The following is a 27,449-nucleotide window of genomic DNA, read 5'->3' on the forward strand; positions in this document are numbered from 1 at the left end:
AACGGGAAACACACCTTCCAAAAAGTTCTACTTTTGTCTCATGAGTCCAAATAATATTTACCCAAAGTTCTGGAGATCATCATTTTTTCCTTGAAATTCTCCCATGGAGGCCATTTTCACCCAGTCTCTTTCTTATTATTGAATCATTCCCACTGACCTTAACTGAGGAAAGTGAGACCTGCAGTTTTTTAGATATCGTTCTTGGTTCTTTTGTGACCTCCTGGATGAGTTGTCCATGCCCTTTTGGTTCTCTGGAGTCCCAAAGCTTTAGAAATGACTTTGTTACCTTTTCCAGACTGATAGATGATCAGTGACTTTTTTCTCATCTGTTTTTTAATTTCTTCACATCAGGGCATTATGTTGCTTTTTGAGATTTTTATCTGCTTCATTCTTCGTTGTTCAGGTTCTATTTAAGTGATTTATTGATTCTACAGGTCTGGCAGTAATCAGGTCTGGCTGTGGCTAGTAGTGAAATTTAAATCACAGTTAATATATAGATTGGTTTGAATGTCCTTTAATAATTAAAATGTTATTTAAAAAAGTTTTTTTTAAATAATTATTTAGGCTATATTTGTCTGATATTAAGGTTAGTTTGATAATATGAAAATGTAAGTATGGCAAAAATGCAGTCTTTATATTTAGTCTTAATGAAGAAGTGTGGTGTGCTGCCCATCCAGGTGGTAGTGTTATCCACTATGCTTTAAATATGACTGCACACTATATTATATTGAAATGTTCTTCTTATCCAACATCAGTGTCTGACCTCACAAATCCAAAACACACTCCTAAACCTTGTGAAAAGCCTTTCCAGAGGAGCTTATAAGAGCTATTATAGCTGTAAAAGATGAGCTGACATATTATTATACTATTTAAAGGTGTAAAAATATACAGTATATTTGCTGGAAAGAAATGGAAAAACATGGAAGACCCAATTACCACGATTGTACATTAGATGGCACCCTAGAACTTTTATTATTATGTCAAATGTCTACTGACCAAGCATTGCAAAGTGTCAGTTTGTGTTAGAAGCAGGAAATTAGCATGTTTTAAGGGGGAGAAAATTGTTAAAACAAGTAGATCTTTCTAGAGTAGGTCATTTTGGAATAGTGTGCAATTTGAATGAGGAAAGGCCATCTAGATCAGTGTAAACATAAGAACGTTCTAATAAAGTAATTAATGAGGAACAATAATTCCTCAAACCTGGTCCTGGTCCTTGCAAATGAAATGATTCAATCAACAGGGATGTTTCAAAGCATTTGGAGTGCCAAGGACAATAGACATTTACTTACTCTAGAAAGCAAAAATTAAGTTTTTGGACTGATTGGTTCCTTTTGATCCCAAATGGCAAGAATCATTTTTAAATTTTTAAATTACTACTGTCCCCACATGAGGACTGTTGCCATTTCTTAATACCGACTACGCAAGTTTGGACTCCTGTAACTGGACAGTACGGACTTGGCAAGTTTGTACAGGTAGGTACTTCCTCATCGGCCAATACTTAGGTACCGGTGCAAGAGGCATTCTGGGATACTGTACTAAAGAAGTCCACGGAAGTCACTTTCTATGCATTCTTGATCATGTAGGAGGAGCCTGAACACATCCAGATATTTGTTGTGTACTTGGTTAACTGCAAATTTTCTAAATGTAACATTAGTTGAGCTGCAACTGACGACGTTTCCCAAATCCACAAGGATGTAAGTAGAGACAAGAGCGTAGATTGAGAAATGTCCAATGTGTTTTACAAAAATGGCTTCCTGTAATGACAAAATTTAGTTCTTATACTTGTTAGGTTCTACTTATCCTAAACAGCTAGAAGAAATAATTTTAAAAAATGCACACGAAGCAAAAATCTGTTGGTAGGTCTAGTTTATCCAGGTCTAGTTTATCCAGAATCTTCCTCATTCCCTTAATTTCTTTCCTTTCTTTTCTGGCTTCATGATTGCTGAAGTTTCATATTTTGCCGGCTGCAGGAATCACGAACCTGGCTGACAGTCAGTAACTAGTAGGAGGAGCCATTGTTTGTTGTTGCTTTCAGTTCATAACCAGTTGTGGCCAACTTGAGTCCCCGGGCAATTGTTTTGCTTGCCTTGTTGCAATGGTCCTGTCAATCAAATGTCAATCAGCTCAATAACTAGCCACTGGCACCAGGACCAAGATTTAAGAACACTCTAGATCTAGAAAACTATGAATGGGAGATGATAGATCTAAAATGATAGATCATGCCCTTACTTTCATTTCATTTATACAAACAAACAAACAAAAACAGGCACTACTACACTGTGGTTCTAAAGCAAAAAAAAAAAGACGAAAAATTTAAAATGCACAAAAATTCACAGCGGCCAATTACTGAGTGTGTTCACTCAGTAACAGAAAGCAGAACACTGTTCTCTTTTACCCCTTTTATATCATATACACTAGTGGACAGACACTCCTCTGCATGGTGCAGATAAAAGTGTATTGAAAAGGCGTCCAAGTGTGCCGGATCAAAACTCTGCCCAAAACCATCTGCTGTAAAAGAGCATTCATAAAATAAACTCACAGACCATGTAATTGTGTGTGTGTGCATGTACAGTGGTGTGAAAAAGTGTTTGCTCCTTTCATTATTATTATTATTTTTTTTTTTTGCATATTTTTAAGTGAAGGTTTTTATTATCAAGAAAAAAAAAGACTCCAAACCTACAAAGTGTTTGACCCCTCAGTTAAAACGTAACTTAACTGTGGTTTATCACACCTTAAATGTTCAATTTCTCTGATCACAACCAGTCCTGATTACTGGCAGACCTGTAGAATCAAAAAATCACTAAAAATAGAACCTGCCCGACGAAGTGAAGTAGACTAAAAGATACTCGAAAGCTACACATCCAAATATCCAAACAAATCCAAGAACAAATAAGGAAGAAGATATTTGAGATCTATCAGTCTGGAAAAGGTTATAAAGCCATTTCTAAAGTATTGGGAATTGAGCGACCCACAGTGAGAGGCATTATTCACAAATAGCAAAAACTTGGAACAGTGGTGAACCTCCCCATGCAGGAGGTCTAAAAGACCCCAAAACAACATCCAAAGAACTGCAGGCCTCACTTGCTTTAGTTAAGGTCAGTGTTAATGACTCCACTATAAGTAAGAGACTGGGCAAAAATGGCCTACATGGAAGAGTGCCAAGATAAAAACCACTGCTGAGCAAAAAGAACATTAAAGCTTGTCTCAATTTTACCAGAAAACATCTTGATGATCACCAAAGCCTTTGGAAAAATACTTTGTTGACTGACAAGACAAAAGTTTTTAGGAACTTTTTGGAAGGTGTGTGTCCCATTACATCTAGTTTAAAAGTAACACTCATTTCAGAAAAAAAAAGACCATCATATCTACAGTAAAACACGATGGTGGTAGTGTGATGGCCTGGGGCTGTTTAGCTGCATCAGGACCTTCTGGAAGACTTGCAGTGATAAAGGAAACCATAAATTCTGCTGTCTACCAAAAGATCCTGAAGGAGAATGTCCGACCATCTGTTCGTGACCTCAAGTTGAAATGAACTTGGGTTCTGCAGCAGGACAATGACCCAAAACACACCAGTAAGTCCACCTCTGAATGGCTAAAAAAACAAAAAAAAACAAAGTGAATGCTGTGCTGGAAAACCCTCCATTGTGATGGAATTACAACAATTCTGCAAAGATGAGTGGATCAAATTTCCACCACAGTGCTGTGAAACACTCATTGCAGCTGTTGTTGCTAAAGGTGGAACAATCAGTTATGAGTTTTAGGGGACAAACACTTTTTTAACACAGAGCCATGTTGGTTTGGATTTTTTTTCTCCCTTAATAATAAAAAAAACACCTTGATTTAAAAACATGCAAACATGCAAAAAAAGTAGAAACTATGAAGGGAGCAAACATTTTTTACTCTAGTTTGGAGCCGTTTCCGCCCGTCCAAGGATCGAATCCTTTGCTTTCTGTGGAGGAAGAGAAGAAAGACGAGGCTGACGGCAGTTTCTCAGCCTCTGTTTATTCCAAAAGTCCAAAAAATAAAGCAGTTGATCCACATTCCAATTACAAAAGTCTCCTCCGGTTCGGCTCTGTCGGCTCTCCGAACGAAAATCTAGTGAAGGTTCAAGTCCGTTTGTGTGTGTTTGTGTGTGTTTGTGTATAAACTATTGTGTGTGCATATATATATATATAGTGTGTGTGTATATATATATATGTGTGTCTGTGTGGAAGTTCTCACGACCACCGTCTTCCACTCTCGAACCGTCCTTGAACCACGTGAACCATGTGTCCGTACAATTAGAAGATTTAAGTTATACATGGACGATCTGCTTCGTATATATATACAGTACATATACATAGAAAACTAATGGACAAGATTGCAGTTACACAGCATGGCATAGAAAAGGGTGCTCGGCATAGAGTTTCAATCTTTCAATCGTTAAGACTTATTAATCCTTATTAATAATATAATATCTGTAATTAATATACTCTCTTTTTTTTTTTAGGTCATATTGGACTATGGGAATTCTATCAAATCAATCGTCTAATCATCTAAAGTCATTAAGAAGTGGCATTAATCATTATCAGAATAATCAGAATCATAATCAGAATCATAATCATATACTCATCATCGCTTAAAAAACAAAAAACAAAGATTCAAACTAAAGGTTCTCATGCGTTTCACAGTTAAAGACTGCATATAGTAGTGCACATCATTTAATGTACATGTTAATTAATGACACAGAAGAAATGAACGCAAATCGAAAGAAATAAAAACACTTAGAGAAGATTTAGAAAAGAGATACGTCTCACTCGCGCACACGCGATCATAAGCACACGCGTGCGTCGAGTCCGCGTCGTTATCGGCGAGTCCACGCAAAACTTTGCCAGTACTTGGGAGTATTTTGGCACAGGTCACTATTTGGCATTTGAAAAACACTGCTTGGGGAAAGGGGGGAGGGAGGGGGCGGGGTTACTGTAATTAGGTCTATAATATTAATATTAATATTAATATACTCAAATCTGAACCTTCCAAAGACCCCCTGAAAGAAAGAAAAAAAGAAAGAAAAAAAGAAAGGAAACAATGTAAAAGTCTAATAATTCAGAGTTCAGTATAAGTGGGTTTTTTTTTAAAGTCATTTTTAAGTCTTTTTTTTTGTTGTAGTTTCCGTTGTTTTGCTCGTCGTTTGTTCATTTCTTTTTCGAAGACAGAACTACAAAACTACGGCTTGCATCGTCCATACGCTAGACAAAAGGAACAAGAACGGAACGGAACGACAAAATTACAAAATTAACGCTTCACGTTTCAACAACTCATAAACCGAATCCGAAACAAAAAAACGCTTAGTCAACGAAAAGGAAAAAATCCAAAGTATATATATATATATATATTGTTTTTTTTATTTTTTCTCGTTTCTTCGTTTCTTTTTGTCTCTTTTTTTTTCCTGGTCAAGCATCGTATCTTGTGTCTTCATCGTCATCGTATTAACATTGAGAACATCAAAAGAACGATCAAAAGTGAAGTTATTAGTTATTTACATGATCAATATCTATATATATATATATATATATATATATAAATATTTATATCTATCTTTTATTTTATTCTTCTTTTTCTTTAGTATGCGATTCTCTCGTGGTTTCGTACAATGGTTGCGTAAATGATTCGGTCCAAATGTAAAAAAAAAAGAAAGAAAAATAATGGTTTGATGTAATTCACTTGATATGAAACCTTTTTTTTGTTTTGTTTTTTTAATGTTTTTTAACTCATTTGGCTTTGAAACGTGTTTTTTTTTTTTCAGAGCAAATCCGTGAATTCGTACTTTTTTTTTTTACACAATGTGGAAGCAGTTTCTAGTTTCTTCGCTGTCGTCCTTCTTCTTGTTCTTCTTTTTTTTCTTCTTTTGAAGTGTTTTATAAAATGATTTAAATCATTTTTTCTCGTTTTTTTATCCTCGGAGTGAAACGGAATGAGAAAGAAAGAGAGAGAACGGATCCCGTTTGATGATTCAGTGATGATTCAAGTGTGCTTTGTGGTTCTTCGGAATCGAGAGATTCCAAAAAACGTGTTGCTATGGAAACAGATGTTGAGCTGCTCCTCGGTGCGCTCGGTTTGCGAGTCCTCTCGGCTTCTCTTCTTCGGTGCGCAAAAAAAAAAAAAAAAGAAAAAAAAAGAAAAAACTGAAGGATGGAGGTGTGGAAGTGTGTGTGACTTTGTGTGTGTGTGTGGAAGTGTGTGTGTGTGTGTGGTACAACAGCGTGCATGTGTGTGTGTATGTGTGTATGTAAACCGATATGCATGTGTAAACCCAAAGTTCATGGTAAACGTCCAAAGGTTTCTGTACATTTTTCGGTATGTATGTGTGTGTGTGTTTGTGTTTGTTTTTGTGTATGTACAAGGACTTTGCAAATGTATGTGTGTATTGTATAGACAGGATATCTATGCATTTTTGCGTGTGTATGTATCTATTTATATATATGTATGTATATAGGTATAAATGGGTCTGTACAGCCAAGTACAGCCACTGTGTGTTTCCTGTGTGCGTCTGAGTGTGCGTTTTTTGTTGTTTGCAGGTAAAACGACGTGTATAATTGTGTGTGTAGGTGTGTGTAAGTGTGTGTGTAAGGCACTCAGGACAGCTCGCTCATGTTGAGAGGCATTGCCATGCCTGGTCTCATGTAGGGCACAGCGTGGACGGCTTTAGAGAAATCTGGAGTCAGCACTCTACCGTTTTCCCCCGTACTGCCAGTTATAGACAACCTGGCCTTGCTGCGCATGGCGTCCGTGAACGTCACCTAAACAAACACACGCACACACACAAAAAAAAAAACAAGAGAAAACGACAGCAGCAGTCAGTGTCGTGTCTCGCGAACACTGCAGGAGTATAAAATAAGTTTTATTTTTTTATGAGCGGCAGATGGGGTGGAGAATGATTGACAGCTAATGGGTCTCTCTCTCTCTCTCTCCTTTTTTGAGCGCGATGGCACAGCTAGTTATTTTTATCTCTACACGAGCGAGCCACGGTGCCCGTCCGTAAATAACACCAAACACTGATGATGGCAGAAAAAGCTGAGCAAAAAAAAAGCAAAAAAAATAAAAAATAAATAAATAAAAATAAGGCGTAGTCACGATAACGGACAGCTGAGCATGTGGACGAGATGCACCAATTGTTCATTTCTTCATTCACTCATTTCTTCATTCATTCATCGCTCATCCACCCATCCTCTAACCTTGTTCACTTCTGTATTATTCTGTATGCATACTTAAGCAATAATACATTCAAAGTTTGTGCTATAACCTGTAATATTGGCACTGCAGGGTTGCAGTCATAGAGCAGCACAGTAGTGCCAATATAACATGTTAAACACGAACCTCAAGTTCCATTGTCGCTGTTTATTAAAAGATTTTGAGTTAAACAACACAAAAAACTACAATCTTTTTGGTTGTAAAACCCCCTGAGTTAAAATAGTTCCGTTGCTGCTCTGTTTGTAGCCGCACTGTTTGGTTTGTAAGCGCTGTATTGTTGCTAGGTTAGCGTGGTGGCCTCTACTTTCAGAAATTTTAGTCAAAATTGTGGAAATCTAAGCGTACTGTAATTGTGGAAATCTAAGAGCTTTATTTACTAAAAAAAAAAACGGTTTTCAAGAAAGAAATCTGTGTAGATTAACATCCAGCGCTCTTTTGATTTTAAAAGAAACATTACAAGGGTCCCCTAACTTCAGTCACCTTATGTTCAGCTTAAAATACCCTATTATATGATCTGGAAAATATATACACTTAAGCTTTTATTTTAATAATCACAACTCTTAACCTGATATTGGTGGCTGATAATGTGTATAAATAATGCGTATTTTTTAATCGCTTAGCATAGCTTAGCTTCTTCACTGTGCCTATATGGGACCCAGCACCTCCCAGTGGCGCTGCATTGTTGCTAGAGGAAACAATGTGCTTACGTGCTTTGTTGAGGCACATTTTGGTGCGATTAGGTTTGTGCCTGTGGGAAAACAAACCAACTAGATTGAATTTATGGCAGCGCCTATAGTAATTCCAATGTCTTTATTCATGTAGATATTTAAAAGTTTTTGTTTTAATAGGTTTTAGGTTGTCTAGTAATAGGTTTCATAAACAGCTTGTTGAGGACTGAGGAAGTGTTTCTTGGCTTTAGAGTTCTTTTAAAGTTTTTTTTTTAAATATGTATACATATATTTACCCCAATTACCACACCCACTCATTAGTCCTACCCACATTATTGCTCCCAACACTAGGAGTTGGCAGGAAAGTGCCGGATACCCAGCTCTGATGCTGTTAGCCAACAGACGCCTGGGCAACGGTGGGGAAATGACGCCATCTACCCTCCCAGAGAGAGCATGACCAATTGTGCTCGCTCAGACTCCGGCTGCTGATGCTTAGCGCCCCAGTTTCTTGCACAACACCCTCACATCTCATCTATCCATTCATATATCCATTCATTCTGGTCATCCACTCACCGCGACTGAACATCCAATATGTATGCATGCATGTATGTATGTATGTTTGTATGATAAATTAACACACAACACACAAATTTCATACAAATTTTGTCTTCTCACGGATGCACGAATGTACGGCGATGATCCCTTTTGGGGAAAAAAACAAGAGCGACGGCAATGAGGCGACTGGCGCAAACCAACAAACAAACGATACAAACGACAAAAAAAGAAAAGAATAGTTCTCCACCGTTCCTACCCCACTAGATCTTAACACTCTCCAGCCCATACACGTTGTACCCTTCCTTATAAGTAGCAAAATTCTGAGAATTCTGCGAGGAAGAGGGGGGGTTTAGAGCCTGAGTCTTGGCAACCTTCATGCGCTTGGCCTCGGCGCGCGACTTGTAGCAGAACTCCACCAGAGCGACCAGCATGGCCAGCCCCAGGCCGCCCACCAGGATGTAGAAGACCCCCGCCACGTTGCTCAAGCTCAGGGCGCTCGTCTTCTCCTGCGGATGGGGCCAAAAGGGTGAAGGGTCAGAGATCTGGGACTGTAGGGATTGACTGCATGACATCACGTTTTAGATCTGATGATATGATGTAAGCTAACTTTAGAAGTGTTTGGAGAAAGGTAACGATAAAGTGGAGGAGTAACTACAGAGAATGAAAGGTAGATAGATAGATAGATAGATAGATAGATAGATAGATAGAATAGCTTAAAAAACATTAATTTCCCATGTTGTCTTACAACCACAAACACAAATGTATTTCATTAAGATGTTAAGCGATCGAAATCGAAATTTTTGGCCTAAATACAAAGTGCTAAGTGTGGTGGAAAAGCAACAGTGCTCATCACCCTGAACACACCATACTACCTTACTGTAAAACATGGTGGTGGCAGCATCATGCTGTGGGGATGCTGTTTTTCTTCAGCATGGACAGATGGATGGAGCTAAATACAGGGAAATCCTGAAAGAAAACCTTACTGTTGGAGGCTGCAAAAGACTTGAGGCCTTCCAGCAAGACAATGACCCTAAACATACAGCCAGAGCTACAGTGGAATGGTTTAGATTAAAGAATATTCACGTATTAGAAAGTCCTAAAAACCTAAATCCCATTGAGCTTCTGTGGCAAGACATGAAAATTGCTGTTCACAGACTCTCTCCATCCAACCTGGCTAAGCTTGAACTGTTTTACAAAGAAGAATGAGCTAAAATCTCAATCTCTAGATGCGCAAAGCTGGTAGATTTGTATTGTATAATTTTACAGTTATGTGCTACTTTGTGTTGGTCGATATAATTTTATATACTTTATGTTTGTTAAGGTTGTAAGGTGACAAAATGCAAAAACGAGATAGATAGATAGATAGATAGATAGATAGATAGATAGATAGAGCAATCAAATTCTGAACAGATATATAAACAACATTTATGACTCAAACATGTGACATACTTTTGCGTCGGAGAGGGAAAAACAGAAAGAAAGACATTTTGACAGCAGCACATATAAAACAAAGGAAGAGAAAACGGACAGTCTGGGACTTAAACAAGTGTGTGTGTTTGAGAAAGAGAGAGAGCGATAGAGAGAGAGAGAGAGAGAGAGAGAGAGAGAGAGAGAGAGAGTGAGTGACAGAAATATACAATATAAAATAATATATAATTATATATCTGTGTATTTGGATTGTGCTGAGTTATTAGTAAACTCTTTATAAGTGTATATATTTATATGTGTACATGATCCTATATGATATGTAATATATAGCATTTGGGAGCTGCATGCATTATTATAATTAGGCTAGGCTATATATTTACATGTATAATCACATCTGTGTATAGTCATTTCACTCAACAGACCTCTCTCTCTTTGATACATGCGTTGGGTAATCTATACTGGGGAGTCGTTCTAACACACACACACACACACACGCGGACACACACACACACACACACACACGGACACACACGTTTGTGCACGTTTACCAGTGTAATTACCAGTGGCGAACCATCAGAACCTTCAAGACCTCTGTTGTGTTTGAGAAAACATGTGCACGGACATGGCAAAAGTCATGGGACAGCAGTATGTACATTTTTAATGAGGAAGTGTTACCTCAGCTTGGAAACGCCCACACCTGTACAAGTTGTGAGGTGTTATCTTGTCGGTGAAGCCTTACTGCCCACAGAACAGTGGGTGGTGACGATTGTGACCAGCAGCTTCTGGCTAAAATTGTCCGTGCGAGTCATGTGAGTCACGCCCGCATTGCTACAGATGCACATTAAGGCTCCTCCCCCTTGCATTGCTTCCGACACTAGGAGGGTGAGGACAAGTGCATGCCTCCTCCCATACAAGAGAAGGAAGAGTACATCAGGTGGCCAGCATACTCTGAGGAAAGCGCCGGATCCCCAGCTCCGATACATCAGCTAACCGACGCCTGTGCTGACCAACGTTTGTTACAATCGGAGTGATAAGGGAGAGAGTGCCACCTACTGTACATACCCAGAGAGAGCACGACCGATTTTTACTCTCTCGGACTCTGGCTGCTGATGGCGAGATTCGAAATCATATTTCTGAGGGGTGTAACGATGCACTCTGCTCATGATTCGATTCGATTCACGATTCTGGATTCACGATTCAGTTTTTTCACAGCATTTGGATCAAATTTAGGCAATCTAGCAGTTCATTTAGGCAATCTAGAGTGAACATATCATTGTCTAAGCAGAGAGTTGCTAAGAAAATATACAGTATTTCATTACTATACTTAAATAGGTTTTAGTGTATGATACTACTTTGTTACTCCACTACATTCTTTTGACTTGTGAGTGCTGGGTGACTCAAAACCAAAACTCGGTGAACATAGCGTAAAAAAAAAAAACACTTGTGTGATTAGGTTCAGTCAAAAAAAATGACTGACATATACTTTGCAATTTAGCTTACGCCCACTGGTTCACTAGTTCCTGCACCAGTTTGAACACCAGATTGGGACCTCTTGTGTGCAAACAATAATGTCGATTAAGCAAGAGTGTCTCTTTGAAGTGTCTTCTCATTTATATTAACAGTAAAAAATTATAAAAAAATCTTAGCCTGTGACTAAAAACTCTGTGACTTGTCTTTAGATGTGAGCGGGTATCAGACTTTAGTCTATTTAGAGTCTTTTCAAAAGTCGTCTAGTGTCTGGTTAGCATACACCTCTGGAAAAAAAAAATAAGGGAGCACTTAAAAGTAATGAGTTTCTTTGATATTACCAAATTGAAATTCTCTGGAAAATAATCAAGAGGAAGATGGATGATCACACGCCATCAAACCAATTTAAGCTGAACTGCTTGAATTTTTGCACCAGGAGTGTAAAGCATTAAGTTATCCAAAAGCAGAATGTAAGACTGGTGGAGGAGAACATGATGCCAAGTTTATAAATGTCAACTTGTTTTGTCTGAAAGCTCTGCATCTCTGCGATGCCAAGATAGTGATATTTGATAATACAGTAATTTGATTATCTTGATGATTGTTAAGGCCGGTCCGCCACCGATCATCACAGTGTGGGGGGGGGGGGGGGGGGGGATGGGGGGTTGCTTTGAGGCTGGGGAAATGGAACGCACACAATCACAATCACTCCCAAACACACACACATACTTCCACACACACACACACACACACACACACACACACACACACACACACACACGTACACACTCCCTGCAGTGACTGACCTTACTTCCCGAGTCCTTGGATCCACATTCCCCTTTATCGTACCACCATTTGTTTTTCATCTTGTCTAAGACGCCTTGCTCACTGAGTTTCAATACTGCAAGGTTTACTGGCGTTCTTCGCGTATGGGGAATAACATAAATAACATTACCAATGTTATTTTATGTTATTGTCATGAACATCAGAACTCGCTAACAGCGCTGGATTGGCTCAGCCCTGCGCGCTCAGTGGCGATTGGCCCTCCGCGCTCCATTTGGCAGGCGGCAATCGCGGCATTGCCGTGCCAGATGTGCACGGACGCATCGCCGCGAGGAAGCAGCACCGTCGGCAACGGCGCTCTCAACCTGAGACCCCTGATATATAGCAGCTACTGTTGTGTAGCTTGGCTTAGCTGATTAGCTGATGTGCTAGTAAATAGATGCTAACTGCTAACCGCTTGTCATTAACTTAAGATATTCCAAATAGGGCGTGTTCCAAATCGAGGTGTTCCAGTTGGGATTTTTTCTCCAACAGGTTGCCTGGGCCGGGGACCCTGATGAATAGCAGTTACTGTTGTGTAGCTTAGTTTAGCTGATTAGCTGATGTTTCAGTCGGTTAGCAAGAGAAGATACAGTGCTAGTAGTAGGTAGAGGCTAACTGCTAACCGCTTGTCATTAACTTAAGATATTCCAAATAGGGCGTGTTCCAAATCGAGGTGTTCCAATTGTGGTTTCTTCAACAGGTTGCCTGGGTCGGGAGACCCTGATGAATAGCAGTTACTGTTTTGTAGCTTAGCTTAGCTGATTAGCTGATGTTTCAGTTGGTTAGCAAGAGCAGGTACAGTGCTAGTATTAGGTAGAGGCTAACTGCTACCCGCTCGTCATTAACTTAAGATATTCCAAATGGGGCGTGTTCCAAATTGAGGTTTTTCAATTGTGATGAATAGCAGTTACTGTTTTTTAGCTTAGCTTAGCTGATGTTTCAATTGGTTAGCAAAAGCATGTATTGTGCTAGTAAAAAGATGTTAACTGCTAACTGCTTGTCATTAACTTAAGATATTCCAAATATGGCGTGTTCCAAATCGAGGTGTTCCAATTGGGGTTTCTCCAACAGGTTGCCTGGGCCGGGGGATCGACCAATAGTGCTACTTCCTCGCACGTTTTTCACATGTTTTCACTCTTTGTCTTTTCATTTTTTACCCACAATTCCCGATCACGGGTCTGACCTTTGACTCCCCGCCTCCGCTGCCGCACTCTCCTTTGTCGTACCACCATTTGTTTTTCAATTTATCCAGAAGCCCCTGCTCGTTCAGTTTTAGCACTGCGAGGTTTACCGCGTTTCTTAAACAAACGATAAAACAAACTTGTCAGACAGCATTGGGGGGGCGGGGCTGCAGCGGGCCGCACCCCCCACCAGTCGCATATGTTGAAGGAATGCAACATTGGGTCACACAATCAATCAGTCCACCAGTCAATGAATGAATGAGTCAATCAATCAATGAATCAATGAATCAAATAAAATTCAAACAACCAGCCCATCAAGTCAATCAGTCAATCAAGCAATCAGAATGCTAATCAAAATGCTAATAAAATGGTTAAGGGTTGCAATTTAAGCAACCAAAAAGCTAATCAAAGTTTAATGAGGTGGTCGAGCTCTGGATGATCTAAGTCTCAGGGCGGGAGGCTAAAATAGAGGAGGCTAAGCAGTAGCAAATTTGCTCAATCGTAGTAGTAATAATAATATTAATAATCATAATCTCATTCGTAGCTCATTCACTATGCATACGTTTAGTGGTAAATTAGACATTTTAAATTAGACACTGGAACTGTAAAAGCAGACATATCAGGTTAGAGGTATTAAAAAAGAAAGAAAGAAAGGTTTGCATGCGTAGCTCAAACAGAGTGCATCATCATTAGCATTAGCATTCACATCATTACACTCAATCACATTACTCACATTACTGTGGATTCTTAGATTGCTAAAACTGAATTAAAGTAGGCTGCGTTCACACAGCGGCTAAAAGTGGCCCAAATCCAACATTTTTTTATAATGTCAGTGGCAGTGTAAACGCTAAAAAAACACAATGAATCTGATATTTTAGTTTTTTCTCACAAACTTTCCTCAGAATTACTGTTTTCATCATAAATTTACCTCAGCAGTGCTGTTCTAATCAATTTTAATCATGAATTTACGTCAGGAGTGCTGTTCTAATCATAAATGTTTCTCAGCAGTGCAATTTTAGTCATAGATGTACTTTAAAAATGCTGTCCTGATCATTACCTCAGGAATGCTGTTCTAATCATGAATCTACCTCAGGAGTACTGTTCTAATCATGAATCTTCATCAGGAGCGCTGTTCTAACCCTAAACGTACCTCAGTAGTGCTGTTCTAATCATGAATTTACCTCGGGAGTGCTGTTCTAATCATGAATGTACCTCGGGAGTGCTGTTCTAATCATGAATCTACCTCAGAAGTGCTGTTCTAATCATAAATGTACCTTAGCAGTGCTATTCTAATTATGCATTTACCTCAGCAGTGCTGTTCTAATCATAAATGTACCTAAGGAGTGCTGTTCTAATCATAAATGTACCTCACCATTGCTGATCTAATCATACATGTACCTCAGCAGTGCAATTTTAGCCATAAATGAACTTCAGCAGTGCAATTTTAGCCATAAATGTAGCTCAGCAGTGCTACCCAAATCAGATGTGAGTACCATTTACACAGAGAAAGGCAGTTAGTCTTGTAGTAGAGAAACGATGATAAGGCTAGATTAGTTACCTTTAAAAGAAATTAAGAGTACATGCTTGGTATAAAGTATATCACATAAACCAAAGTGGGCATGGTTGAACAATGCAATGTGGCCTTTTTACAGGACACTCAAACACATTCTAGATTGTGAGCCCAGATTTCAGACACATGATAAGTACGTTTAACTTTGTTTAACTTCGTTAACTTTGCGAGTAGCGCCTAAAAAATGAACTTAAACTTGCAGTTTTTGTCCCTGAATTGTATACAGCTGAGCTCGGATATGCAACACTTTCGGAAGAGGGGGATGGAGATGTAGTTGGAAGGAAGTAGAAGTTAAAGGAAGCTTGAACACATTCTCGATTATAAGCCCAGCTGTCAGACACTGTAACTCCTTTATAGCTCCTGTGATGCTGGCGAGGATGAAACCAAAACTTCACACGAAGCGTGAATTTCTCTACATCAGTTTTGCGAACGTAAACTTACAATAAACATCGGATTTGGGCCAGTTTTACCTGCTGTGTGAACGTAGCCTTTCATTCCTAGACATTCCTTAGTGCTCATAACCATTCTCATAACCAGTACATCTGTGCATCAAATCACATGCATTGATCATTTACTGATAAGAAGTGGGACATCAGATTTGTCATGGTTGCAGGAGAACATTAATTCAGTCAGTGAGAACAGGAACGTGTTCAGTGAGGCAAATTTAACCGGCAAACGTCCACCACAGTGACCCCGCGCTGGCTGGTACAGTTTTATAGCCTTTAGCAGTACGTTTAGCATTTACGCTAACAACAACAGGACTGGCTTAAGTTACAGCCAGCTGGAGCAGGCAGAATATCAATACTGCGGCTGCCGCTGTGTCAACCTGGCCAAACACATCGTGAATTATGAGCAGCCGTTTGCCATCGTTTGCCTCATTGAACGCGAGACAGGTGAGTCTTAGCAAAACAGGTGAAAAAAACACTGCAATCTATCTCAGCCTGCAGCAGCCTGACATCATCTACGCTTCAGCTCTTCTTCAGGAATCACTGCTACAGCGTATCTATCTAACTGCTCACTAACTGCACACTAACTCTCCACCGTCTTTGTGCTACTTCTAGTAATAAAACACAGATCTAACTTCATCTTATCCTCATCTTTACTTGCTACGTTTACAATTTGAAATGTACATTTCATCACATGCATTTAAAAATAACTAGCTAGCTCACTGTTTCTGTAGAAACCTGCTTGTTGCCTGGTAACTAGGGACTCTTCATCTCTGCAACTTTATATATGTATAAATATATATATGGGCCAATAACATGTAAGGATTTCAACAGACCAATTTTAAAACTGTAAAATTAAAAAGTGTCTTAAAAGGTATCGAGCATTAAGAATGTTGTGTTTCATTTTTTAGATTTTTTTTTAAGTATTTCTCAGTAGTGTAATGTGTTTATAAACAACCTGTTTGTGGTTTTTGTGAGCAATTATCTCATACTGTGATCTCAAAATGTCGTGAAACGAGTGTAAAAATGAACTTAAACCTGCCGTTTTTGACTATTAATCGCTGTTTGCCGGCTCTCTTCCTGGGCCGGAGAAAAATGGCAAAGAAGGGTGAGTGTGAAACTTACAAATTAACCTTAGCAGAGCTGATTTAATTACAGATGTACCTCATAAGTGTTGATTTAATCATAAATTTATCTCAGCAGTGCTGTTTTAATCACAAATTTACCTCAGCATTGCTATACTATTCACAAATTTATCTTAGCAGTGCTGCTATAATCATGAATTTAACTTTAAATTTAGCTATAAAGCTAAAATTTAGCTATAAAGCTACCTTAGTAATCTTACCGTAAGTGCACTTAAGCAGTGCCACTTTTGTTATGAATTACCCAATCATCAGTGCTACTCAAGTCATGTGTTGTGTAACCAGTGTATGAACTTAAACCTGTCGTTTTTGACTGTTAGTGATTGCAAAAGTGATGCACTCAGACAGATGTCACATCATTGACCCATTTATACACATATACATACATACACTAGGGATGCACCGAAATTGACATTTTTAGCCGAAATCTAAAACAAAATGAAACGTTTGGCGAAAGGCTGAATACTAAACATGGTTAAACTACAACTGAATCCTAGAAAAAACTATACATTTACCTCAGGAGTGCTGTTTAATCACGTATTTACCTCAGCAGTTCTAGACTAGTCACAAATTTACTAAAGCAGCCCCGCTTTAATTACATATTAACCTCCGAAGTTTTGTTTTAATCACAAATTTACCTCAGTAGTGCTGCTTTAATCACAATTTTACCTTAGTAGTGCTGCTTTAATCACACATCTACCTCAGCAGTGCTGCTTTAATCACACATTTACTTCAGGAGTTCTGTTTTAATCACAAATTTATCTCAGTAGTGCTGCTTTAATCACACATTTACCTCAGCAGTGCTGCTTTAATCACAAATTTACCTCAGCAGTGCTGCTTTAATCACAAATTTACCTCAGCAGTGCTACTTTAATTACAAATTTACCTCAGTACTGCTGCTTTAATCACAAATGTACCTCAGTAGTGCTGCTTTAATCACAAATTTACCTCAGTGGTGCTGCTTTAATCATAAATTTATCTCAGCATTACTGATTTTAATCATAAATTTACCTCAGTAGTACTGTCTTAATCATAAATATACCTCAAAAGTGCTGTTTTATTCACATATTGACCTCAGCATTGCTGATTTTAATCATAAATTTACCTCAGTAGTACTGCCTAAATCATAACTTTACCTCAAAAGTGCTGTTTTAAACATGAATTTACCTTAGCTGTGTTGCTTAAAGCACACATTTACTTCAGCAGTGCTGCTTTGATCACAAATTTGCCAAGGAGGGGGGACTGTGAGTCTACTGCTAATGAAAATTCTAATGCTAAAGGAAACGTTGCAATATGACTTAAAATAAACACGTCCTTGTTTGGTATAAACTATGTAGCCTTTCCACTTATTAATATTTTTGGTTGCCAAATATTCAGTGCATCCCTATTATACACGTTTGCATTACATCACTGTGCCTGATCTCTAGGTTGGTAACTTGCTAACTGACCAATTCCTACACTTCTGCACGTGCAATTCCAAGGTCACCTTCAGCCCTTTCAACAGTTTCCCTTCCTAGCTTACCTTCCAGTCTGCCTCATCCTAAGCATCCCTGTCTCCTTCTCTGGCACCCTGCGGTTACCTAGGTTACCCGGTTCCCGGTCGCCTAGGTTACCGTCCCTACCATCCTTCTTTAGCTGCAGCTACCTAGGTTACCTCCTTTTTTTGTCAGAAGGACCCCCGGCCTACATCAGGGTAGGTGGGATACTATAACAACATGGGTCATATTGTTATACTACTCCACCCACCTTAAAGCAGATCCTTTGGGTGTGGCGATGCCGTAGCCCTTGGAGTCCAGGTTGCCGCCGACCTTCATGGTGTCGCAGGGCTTGCGCTGCTCTATGTACTCGTTCATGGTGGACTCCAGCAGGTAGGCGTATTTGCCTTTGGACTTGCGCACGCGCAACACGCCCTCCACCGTGTTCTTCACGAAGACCGACGGCTCGGCGCTCTTCATGTATTGCCACATTTTGTCGAAGAGAGCGATCTTTGACCTCTGGATGTGGGGGGACGGAGAGAGGGCGGGAGAGGTCGGATTGGAAGAGAAGACGGAGAGAAAGATCATTCGTTTGCTTGCATAGTTTTTTTTCGCTTGCATTTACGGGAAGAGAAAAGAACGGAATGGAGGCCAGACTAGGAAGACGTAAAAAAAAGAAGAAGAAGGAGGAATTGGGGAATGGATACGAAAAGTAAACGACAAAAAGCATACAGCATAAAAAAGCTAGAAGAACATCAGAAGAACATCAGCCGAGGCCTTCTTCTTCTTCTTCTTCTATTTCTACTTTCATATCAAAGCACCCCCCAAGGCACGTCACATCACATATGTATCATTAAAACAAACAAACGAAAAGAAAAAAAGAAAATCCACTAAATTAAGCTTTCCCTAGACCCAAGCTCTGTTCCTCAGCCTCACCCTGAAGAACTCTTTGGTTGAGCCTGCGTCGAGGGTTCCGTAGGCGATCTCGGTCTGCTTGGCCAGATCCTCCGCGCTCTCGATAGGTGACACCATCCTCTCCACCGTGAGGAAGGCAGCCAGGTTAGCCGTGTAGGAAGAAATGATGATGAGGGTGAAGAACCACCACACACCACCAACTATACGTCCAGACAAAGACCTACATGCGACAAAACACCGTCACAAACACAGATCTATGCATTCACAGTGCCTGCCTGCTTGTTTAAAGGGAACAAAACAATGGAAAAATGGGGCAAAATGAAATATACTGTATAAGAATCTATATTTCTGCTACGTTTTGGTTTCGCTTGAGCTTGAGACAAACATCCGGCAGGACTAGACCTCAGATAACAAGCTAGCTCATATATTATAAAACAAACAAAAAAAGAAGTAGCAAAGATCAAAAGACGTGAGAAAACTCCCAGTGGTTAAGCTCTGTAGTTAGCATTAGCATTAGTATTAGCGTTAGCTTAAAAAGTGGGGAATATGCAGCCGAAACACGGTACCACTCCAAGAGATTAGAATTCGGCAGCCTTCTGCGACGCACACTGTCCCCCGCCAGGTGGGTATACGCTTGCGCAAGAAACTTCCGATTAAGGTTTTAAACCCCAACCTCAATCGAATGTTCCTACTCCTACATTTGCTCCATCTTTCCTGCCTTGAGACTGTTGTTTCAATCAACTCTGGCACAAGAGTTGTGCCAGAACACCTCAAATAACGTTCAGGTTCAACGTGAGGTTGACGCCTGTCGCAACAAGGCAGAAAGAAGCGGGAGCAGCAGGAGTGCGAGCGCATAACCACCGCGGCTCGTTTCCAGGGCGAACTGCGGACGCACAAAGCCACGTCAAGGAAACACTTCATGTGAGCTAGTGAACTAGCTAGCTAGCGCACTAGCCAGAATCCACCCACACACCACCAACCTTGGCGAAATATCGCATCCCTGCTGCATAAAAGCGCCCAGAGAAAACCACAGACTATTAAAGATGCCGAATTCGTTAGTGGACTCGCTGGCCCCCAGCTGGCCGTCCTCAAACTCCTCCGTGTGCCACTCGTACGGGCTAAAGCGGCTCACAAGGAAGAGCACCACGCTAACGCCGATGTAGGCGAAGACGATGCACATCCAGATCTCGTAGGCCAGCGGGTCCAGGAAGGAGAAGACGCCGGGCTTGGACTTCTGCGGCTTCTTGATCATGATGGAGATGCCCAGGCTCATGAAGGGCTTGGAGAAGTCGATCACCTCTTCGCGGACCAGGGTTATGGTCAGAGGGGCGACGGCTATGTCTGCTTTCTGACTCGGGAGAAAAAAAGACGGTAAGAGAAGAAATGAGAAGCTTTCGCTATTCACAATTAGAGCACTTGGAACACATGTTTTACTTGTTTCTAAAGAAAAATACATGAATATTAGGGATGCACTGAATATCTGGCAACCAAAAGTATTAGGAAACCAGAAATATTGGGCCAAAATGGCAAAAAAAAAAGTCTAGACATTTTTAGACATATTGCAGTGTTTCCTACTAACTACTAAGATAAATGTATGATTAAAATAGAACTACTGAGATAAACTCATGTTTAAAATAGCATTGCTGAGGTAAATGTATGATTAGTATAACACTCCTGAGGTAAATTCATGATTAGAACAGCACTGCTGAGGTAAAATTATGATTAAAATAGAACTACTGAGGCAAATTCATCATTAGAATAGCACTGCTGAGGTAAATTTGTGATTTAAATTGAACTACTGCGGTAAATTTGTGATTAAAATAGAGCTACTGAGGTAAATTTATGATTGGAATAGCACTGCTGAGGTAAATTCATAATTAAAATAGCACTGTTTAGGTAAATTAATGATAAGAATCAGCTACTGATGTAAATTGTACATTTATGATTAGAATAGCTTTACTGAGGTGAATTGTATAATTGAAATATAACTACTGAGGTACATTTATGCTTAAAAAAAGCACTGCTGAGGTACATTTACGATGAGAACAGCACTGCTGAGGTCAATTTATGATTAGAATAGCACTGCTGAAGTTAAATTTATAATAAGAATAGCACTGCTGAGGTAAATGCATGATAAGAATAGCACTGCTGAGGTAGATTTATGATTTAAGAATATAACTAATACAAAACATGTTTATATTTCAGTATTTAATGTTCTGCCTTTGGCTAAATGTTTAATGTTGTTCAGTTTTGGACAAATATTTTTATTTCAGTGCATCTCTAATATTTATACAAGAAAAACCTGCTTAACTTGCAAAGCATGGCAATGTAAAAATATGTTTATTCCAAGTCATCAGGTCTTGGAACATTTCTATTGGCTCATTTATCATGAAATTAAATTGAGATTTTTTTTTTCCTGAGAGTGTAAAGAAACTACAGTATATAAAACTGTTCTAGATTTATTAAGATCATTTTAAAATCTATATATTTATGGCAACTTAATATATCCTTCTCACCCCATACACCAGCTCGCCGACCATGCCGTTCCAAATCTTGGTCTCGGCGTCTCTTGCGCCATACTTGCCATCTCCCACGATCTTTAGCTGGTACTTAAACCCACAGTGCTTTGCGATTTCAGCAGCCAGATCCACACAGTATCCCTCATAACGTTCGTTATCTGTGAATAACTCCGAGTTCTTCTTCAGCATCACGTACGGTGCTTCCTAAAAAAACGAACACACACAAAAAACACAAAATTGTACAAATAAAAAAAAACAACGTATCAAGATTGCTGCCTGTTACTATGGTTTATATATTTAACACAGAATATATAACGAGATCTTACCAGGATGGTTGTTACAATAACGGTCTTGTTCTCCATACCCATGGTGTCGTTGGGGAAAAGGTCCGATTTGGTCACGACCATTTTATCCACCTCGTTCCAGTAGCCAATCTGAGGGAAAGAACATCTCGTATTCAAAATGATGTCATGCCTTTTATTAAGTACAATAGATAACAGACACCCAGAGTGCAGGCTAGAAAAAGTAAGTGAATCCTTAAACTTAATAAATAGGGATGGGTATCACCTCTGATTCACAGAACCAATTAGATTCCAATTCACACAGTCCCAATTTGATTTAATACTGATTAATTCATTTAAGAATTCGTCCCATAAATTATTGCTATAAACAATATTTCTGTCACTTTAAGACCATTAATGACCATATAAAAATAAGATAAAATAATATTACTGTATTTTTCGCACTATAAGGTGCACCAGATTATAAGGTGCACTATGAATTAACGCCTATATTCTGGTCTGTTTTCATACGGAAGGCGCAGCTGATTATAGGGTGCATTGTGCAACACTAGTAAGGAACCGGGGTCTTGGCATGTTTAAATTCTAATTCAGCAGGTCTCTCTGCTAGGAGGAAAGACCTGTAAAGCTAAGCTAAATTAAACAAAGTATTAAAGTAAAAAAAAAAAAAAAAAAAAAACTGTAATTCTTAAAAAAAAAAAAAAAAACATTTTAGTGAGGGGGAGGGGGGGGGGTAATAATAACAAAAATAAAAAATAAAAATTGGATGAGGACGAGAGTTGAGTGAAGAATAAGGGTGGATTTGGGGGAGGAAGGAAGAAGGAGTGAAAAAAAAAAACTGTCAATAATTTGTCAATAAATTGAGCTAGCGCTAAGCGCAGTTAGCAGATAATGCTCATGCTGCTCCAGTATTGCTAGCTGGGGTTAGCAGCAGGCAAAAGGCCGCCTCTGAACTGTGAAAGAGTTAGCTCTTAGTGCGGTTAGCGGCTAATGCTAATACTGCTGGAGAACTAAACTGAAACTCCTGTATAACTCTGTACTACAGCGGAATGGCTTTACTGCTCCTTAATACCTGACAGCTAAAATTCATACATAGGGCGCACTGAACATTTTTTGGAAAGATCAAAGGATTTTAAGTGTATTTATAGTGCGAAAAATACGGTAATAGCTTAGGAAAGCAATTACACCCTTTCAAAGATCAGCAGATACCCTGATTAGAGCTTTGTTATGTTAGCTAGCTCACCGCTAACCTTAGTTCTCTTTCTGGTAGCTTAGCTAATTCGCCGGTAAGGACAGTGTGTTAGCTAGCTCTCCAATAACCTTAGTTCTCTTCCTGGTAGCTTAGCTAAGTCGCCGGCGCACTGAAAAATTTTGGAAAAATTAAAGGATTTTAAGTGTATTTATAGTGCGAAAAATACGGTAATAGCTTAGGAAAGCAATTACACCCTTTCAAAGATCAGCAGATACCCTGATTAGAGCTTTCTGTAAATAATAATGATAATAATTTAGCCTTTTGCATCAAGCATCAAAAATATATCAATATCCACAGTTGCTAAACACACAGTCAGCACAATAGGATAAAGTGTGTGGACAAAATGGCTGTAGTTGGGTCATTTGTAACTGCAGGCTGCTGTCAGAACATGAGATCAGTTTCTGAGCGCGCTCACTAGACGCTCCGGCTGGAGAGCAGTCAGCTTTCAGGCTGGCTATTTAAAATTATGAGCACGATCACCTGAGGCAACACGTTTAGATCAGTTCCTGCCAGTTCTGATTATTCTGAACGTATGGAAATGAATGAGCTGTTATGCTTATTAATTATTTATGTATTGCTCATTAGCTTGTTAAGACCTTTTTAAGACTTTTTAAGACCCTTTTAAGACCTCTGTTAATACGATTTAAGACCCCAACATTTGGCCACATCTTTAAAAGTGGTTCCTGATAACATAAAAGCTCACAAAAACAAACTTGGTAAAATATGCAGATTTTGGTTTGTACATTCCAGAACCGCAGTTGTAAAACGCAACCTAAACATATTTATTTATTATAGTCTTAATTAAGATTATATAGACCTTCCAGCTAGCTAGCTTACCGCTAACATTTGTATGTTAGCTAGCCCGCCACTAAAGTTAGCTAGTTTCCCCTAACCTTCCCCCTAGTTCTCTCCCCCGTAGCATTAGCTAGCTCACTGCAAAAGTTAACCTTAATTCTCTTCCTGGTAGCTTAGATCATTTGCCGATAAAGACAGTATGTTAGCTAGCTCACTGCTAACATTTGTATGTTAGCTAGCCCACCGCTAAAGCTAGTTTCCCCTAACCTTAGTTCTCTCCCCGGTAGCATTAGCTAGCTCGCCGCTCAAGTTAGTGTGTTAGCTAGCTGGCCGCTAAAGTTAATATGTTAGCTAACTCACCGCTAACATTTGTATGTTAGCTAGCCCGCCGCTAAAGTTAGCTAGTTTCCCCTAACCTTAGTTCTCTCCCCCGTAGCATTAGCTAGCTCGCCACAAAAGTTAGTGTGTTAGCTAACTTGCCGCTGAAGTTAATATGTTAGCTAACTCACCGCTAACCTTAATTCTCCTTCCGGTAGCTTAGCTAATTCGCCGGTAAGGACAGTATGTAAGCTAGCTCACCAATAACCTTAGTTCTCTTCCCGGTAGCTTAGCTAATTCGCCGGTAAGCAGTCAGTATGTTAGCTAGCCCACCGCTAACCTTAGTTCTCTTCCTGGTAGCTTAGCTAATTTGCTGGTAAGGGGTCAGTATGTTAGCTAGCTCGCCGCTAACCTTAGTTCTTTTCCTGGCAGCTTAGCTAATTTGCTGGTAAGGACAGTATGTTAGCTAGCTCACCAATAACCTTAGTTCTCTTCCCGGTAGCTTAGCTAATTCACCGATAAAGACAGTATGTTAGCTAGCTCACTGCTAACATTTGTATGTTAGCTAGCCCACCGCTAAAGTTAACTAGTTTCCCCTAACTTTAGTTCTCTCCCCGGTAGCATTAGCTAACTCGCCGCTAAAGTTAATATGTTAGCTAACTCACCGCTAACCTTAATTCTCTTCTTGGTAGCTTAGCTAAGTCGCCGGTAAGGCCAGTATGTTAGCTAGCTCTTTGTTAACCTTAGTTCTCTTCCTGGTATCTTAGCTAATTCGCCGGTAAGGACAGTATGTTAACTAGCTGGCCAATGACCTTAGTTCTCTTCCCGGTAGCTTAACTCGCTGGTAAGGGGTCAGTATGTTAGCTAGCTCACCGCTAACCTTAGTTATTTTCCTGGCAGCTTAGCTAATTCGCTGGTTAGGTCAGTATGTTAGCTAGCTCTTCGTTAACCTTAGTTCTCTTCCTGGTAGCTTAGCTAATTCGCCGATAAAGACAGTATGTTAGCTAACTCACTGCTAACATTTGTATGTTAGCTAGCCCACCACTAAAGTTAGCTAGTTTCCCCTAAACTTAGTTCTCTCCCCGGTAGCATTAGCTAGCTCGCCGCTCAAGTTAGTGTGTTAGCTAGCTGGCCGCTATTGGAATATGTTTGCTAGCTTGCTGCTAACCTTGGTTCTTTTTCCGGTAGCTTAGCTAGCTCGCTGCTAATGTTAGCTAGCTCTTTACTAATGTTAGTTCTTTCCCCGGATACGATGTTTACTGTGAGCCACTGTGTTTTCCTACTGGTGTTAAACGCACCGTCTGAAAATGTAATACCTACTGTAAATTTAAGACAATTAAAAACCTTACGATTTTAATTTAAGACAAGATTTTAACCATGACATACCTTCACCGGCCCGCTGTTCTTCAGCTCCATGATGTTGACTGAGTAATTCACTCTCCGGCCGTACTGGTCAAACTGAATGTTCCCTGTCAGGCCGTCCACTCTCACCTACACACACACACACACACACACACACACACACGCCAGAGGCATGGAATGTTTACACTAAAGAATGGCGTCAATCTCTTCACTACGTTAGGAGGAAAGATCGGAACCTGTTTCAGTGCACGCTCTATCTCCACCCCCTGAGCCCAAGGCACGGCCGGGTTGGCCAAGCAGTCTCCGTTGTTGCCACGCCGGCTGATGTCGATCCTTTGTTTATGCAGAAAGCGGAAGGCTTCGGTCATCACCTTCACAGCATCGTACGTCAGAGCCGAGGTGTACTGCACGTGGGAAGAGAGAACACATGCGCAATCAAGAACAGAAAAAAAATTGCCTCCCGTGTTTTTTTTTTTATTTTACATACCACCGTACCCCTAAAGGGCGTCACACTAGCAAGTTAGCATAACAAGCTAACACAGTGGGGGTGACGATAGGTCCTGCCTGGAGAAAAACAAGACCAATGCTTTATCTGAGGAGCTCCTGCTGCTGTTCCTCTCTGATGAGTCTTTTTATCCAAGTAAAAAAAAAAAAAACTTTAAAATGGACAAATACTCGTTTAAGCTTCTGTCTCTTGCGTTTGAAACAGAGTTTGGGCAGATTTTTTTTTGGCATGACCTGGCAACCCTGGCTGCAGCTTGTGGTAACTCGCTGTCTGCTTTCTCTCAAAGACAACAGAAGGCGGCACCTTTTAAAAATGACGAGTTTCTTTGTTTTTACCAAACAAAAACCTCTGGAATATAATCAAGAGGAAGATGGATGATCACAAGCCATCAAACCAACAAGCTGAACTGCTTGAATTTTTGCACCAGGAGTAAAGGCATAAAGTTATCCAAAAGCAGTGTGTAAGAGTGGTGGAGGAGAACATGATGCCAAGATGCATGAAAACTGTAATTAGAAACCAGGATTATTCCACCAAATATTGATTTCTGAACTCTTAAAGCTTTAAATTTATTTTTTGTTATTTACAGCAAACTCTCTTCTTTTTTCTAGAGCTGTATGTGGTACGTTACATTACATTACATTACATTTGGCAGACGCTTGTCCAAAGCGTACAATAGTCAAGTACAAAAGTAATAGAAGTTAAAGGTAAAACATTTTTAGAGAGGGCTTAAAGGAGATCGAAATATATACATAAATAAAATATCCAATACATTTCGTTTCACTTCACGATTGTGTCCCACTCGTTGTTGTAAAATTCAAGGCTGAACAGCTGCAATAATCAAATAATAAAAAAATAATCTCGAGCATGCATAAGCAGACGCATCTGCAGAACAAACACACAAAAAACACACAACAACAAACTCACTCGTATCTTGCTGTCCGCCCCAGGGTACTCCTTCTCCTCCAGAGCCTCCCACCGCTGGTCAAACTTCGCAACGAGAGGGTCATCGAAATCCACGATCTGAAACCCCGACACGTTCGCTCCTCCATACTGGATCTTTGACAGATCTCCATCCAAAAAGCCCTAAAAATGATTATATACAGACGTCAATTACCAGCGCACTTAACAAACATATTCATTAAAATTAGGACGTATGCACTCATGCATTTGTGTGTAATTATGGACAAGCAAACACACACACTCACACACACACACACACACACACATAATAAAGCACACTCAGAGCAGAGCCTTCAAGCAGAAACAAAGCATAATGCCGGAAAAAGCCCGGGAGATTTCGCTTGATCAACTCACAAAATTAGCGATGATGTAATGATACCCCTTCACATGCCGACCAATCGTGATGACCTGAAAACAAAAAAAAAAACAAAAGGAAACATCAGCAATCAAAAAGCAACAGCAAATACAGCTCTGGAAAAAATAAGAGACCACCTAAAAACTAGAAAAGTGTATTTCCTGAAGGAAAAGCAGGATGGTTGC

The 27,449-nt window shown here is 39.7% G+C and overlaps 1 protein-coding gene across 4 annotated transcripts in view; it reads right to left on the minus strand.

The window, feature by feature from the left end:
• Positions 1-3,982: 3,982 nt before the first annotated feature.
• Positions 3,983-27,449, minus strand: part of gria2a (glutamate receptor, ionotropic, AMPA 2a) — an 86,197-nt gene continuing 62,730 nt past the window's right edge. Inside the window, exons 5-16 of one of the 4 annotated variants that reach the window (XM_022681765.2) lie at positions 27,264-27,317; positions 26,874-27,032; positions 25,681-25,848; positions 25,469-25,573; positions 21,745-21,852; positions 21,416-21,622; positions 19,880-20,247; positions 18,921-19,119; positions 18,256-18,503; positions 12,152-12,266; positions 8,825-8,959; positions 3,983-6,779 (exon numbers count right to left, since the gene is read on the minus strand). In XM_022681765.2, the coding sequence (XP_022537486.1) occupies positions 6,615-6,779; positions 8,825-8,959; positions 12,152-12,266; positions 18,256-18,503; positions 18,921-19,119; positions 19,880-20,247; positions 21,416-21,622; positions 21,745-21,852; positions 25,469-25,573; positions 25,681-25,848; positions 26,874-27,032; positions 27,264-27,317 (2,031 nt within the window). In that variant the 3' untranslated portion in view covers positions 3,983-6,614. Of the gene's footprint in view, positions 6,780-8,709; positions 8,960-12,151; positions 12,267-13,353; positions 13,469-18,255; positions 18,504-18,920; positions 19,120-19,879; positions 20,248-21,415; positions 21,623-21,744; positions 21,853-25,468; positions 25,574-25,680; positions 25,849-26,873; positions 27,033-27,263; positions 27,318-27,449 lie in introns of all 4 variants that reach the window. The other 3 variants (XM_022681763.2, XM_049472444.1, XM_022681764.2) reach the window with 3 other exon arrangements.

The sequence above is a fragment of the Astyanax mexicanus genome, chromosome 25 (genome assembly GCF_023375975.1).
Source record: "Astyanax mexicanus isolate ESR-SI-001 chromosome 25, AstMex3_surface, whole genome shotgun sequence".
Lineage (NCBI taxonomy): Eukaryota > Metazoa > Chordata > Actinopteri > Characiformes > Acestrorhamphidae > Astyanax > Astyanax mexicanus.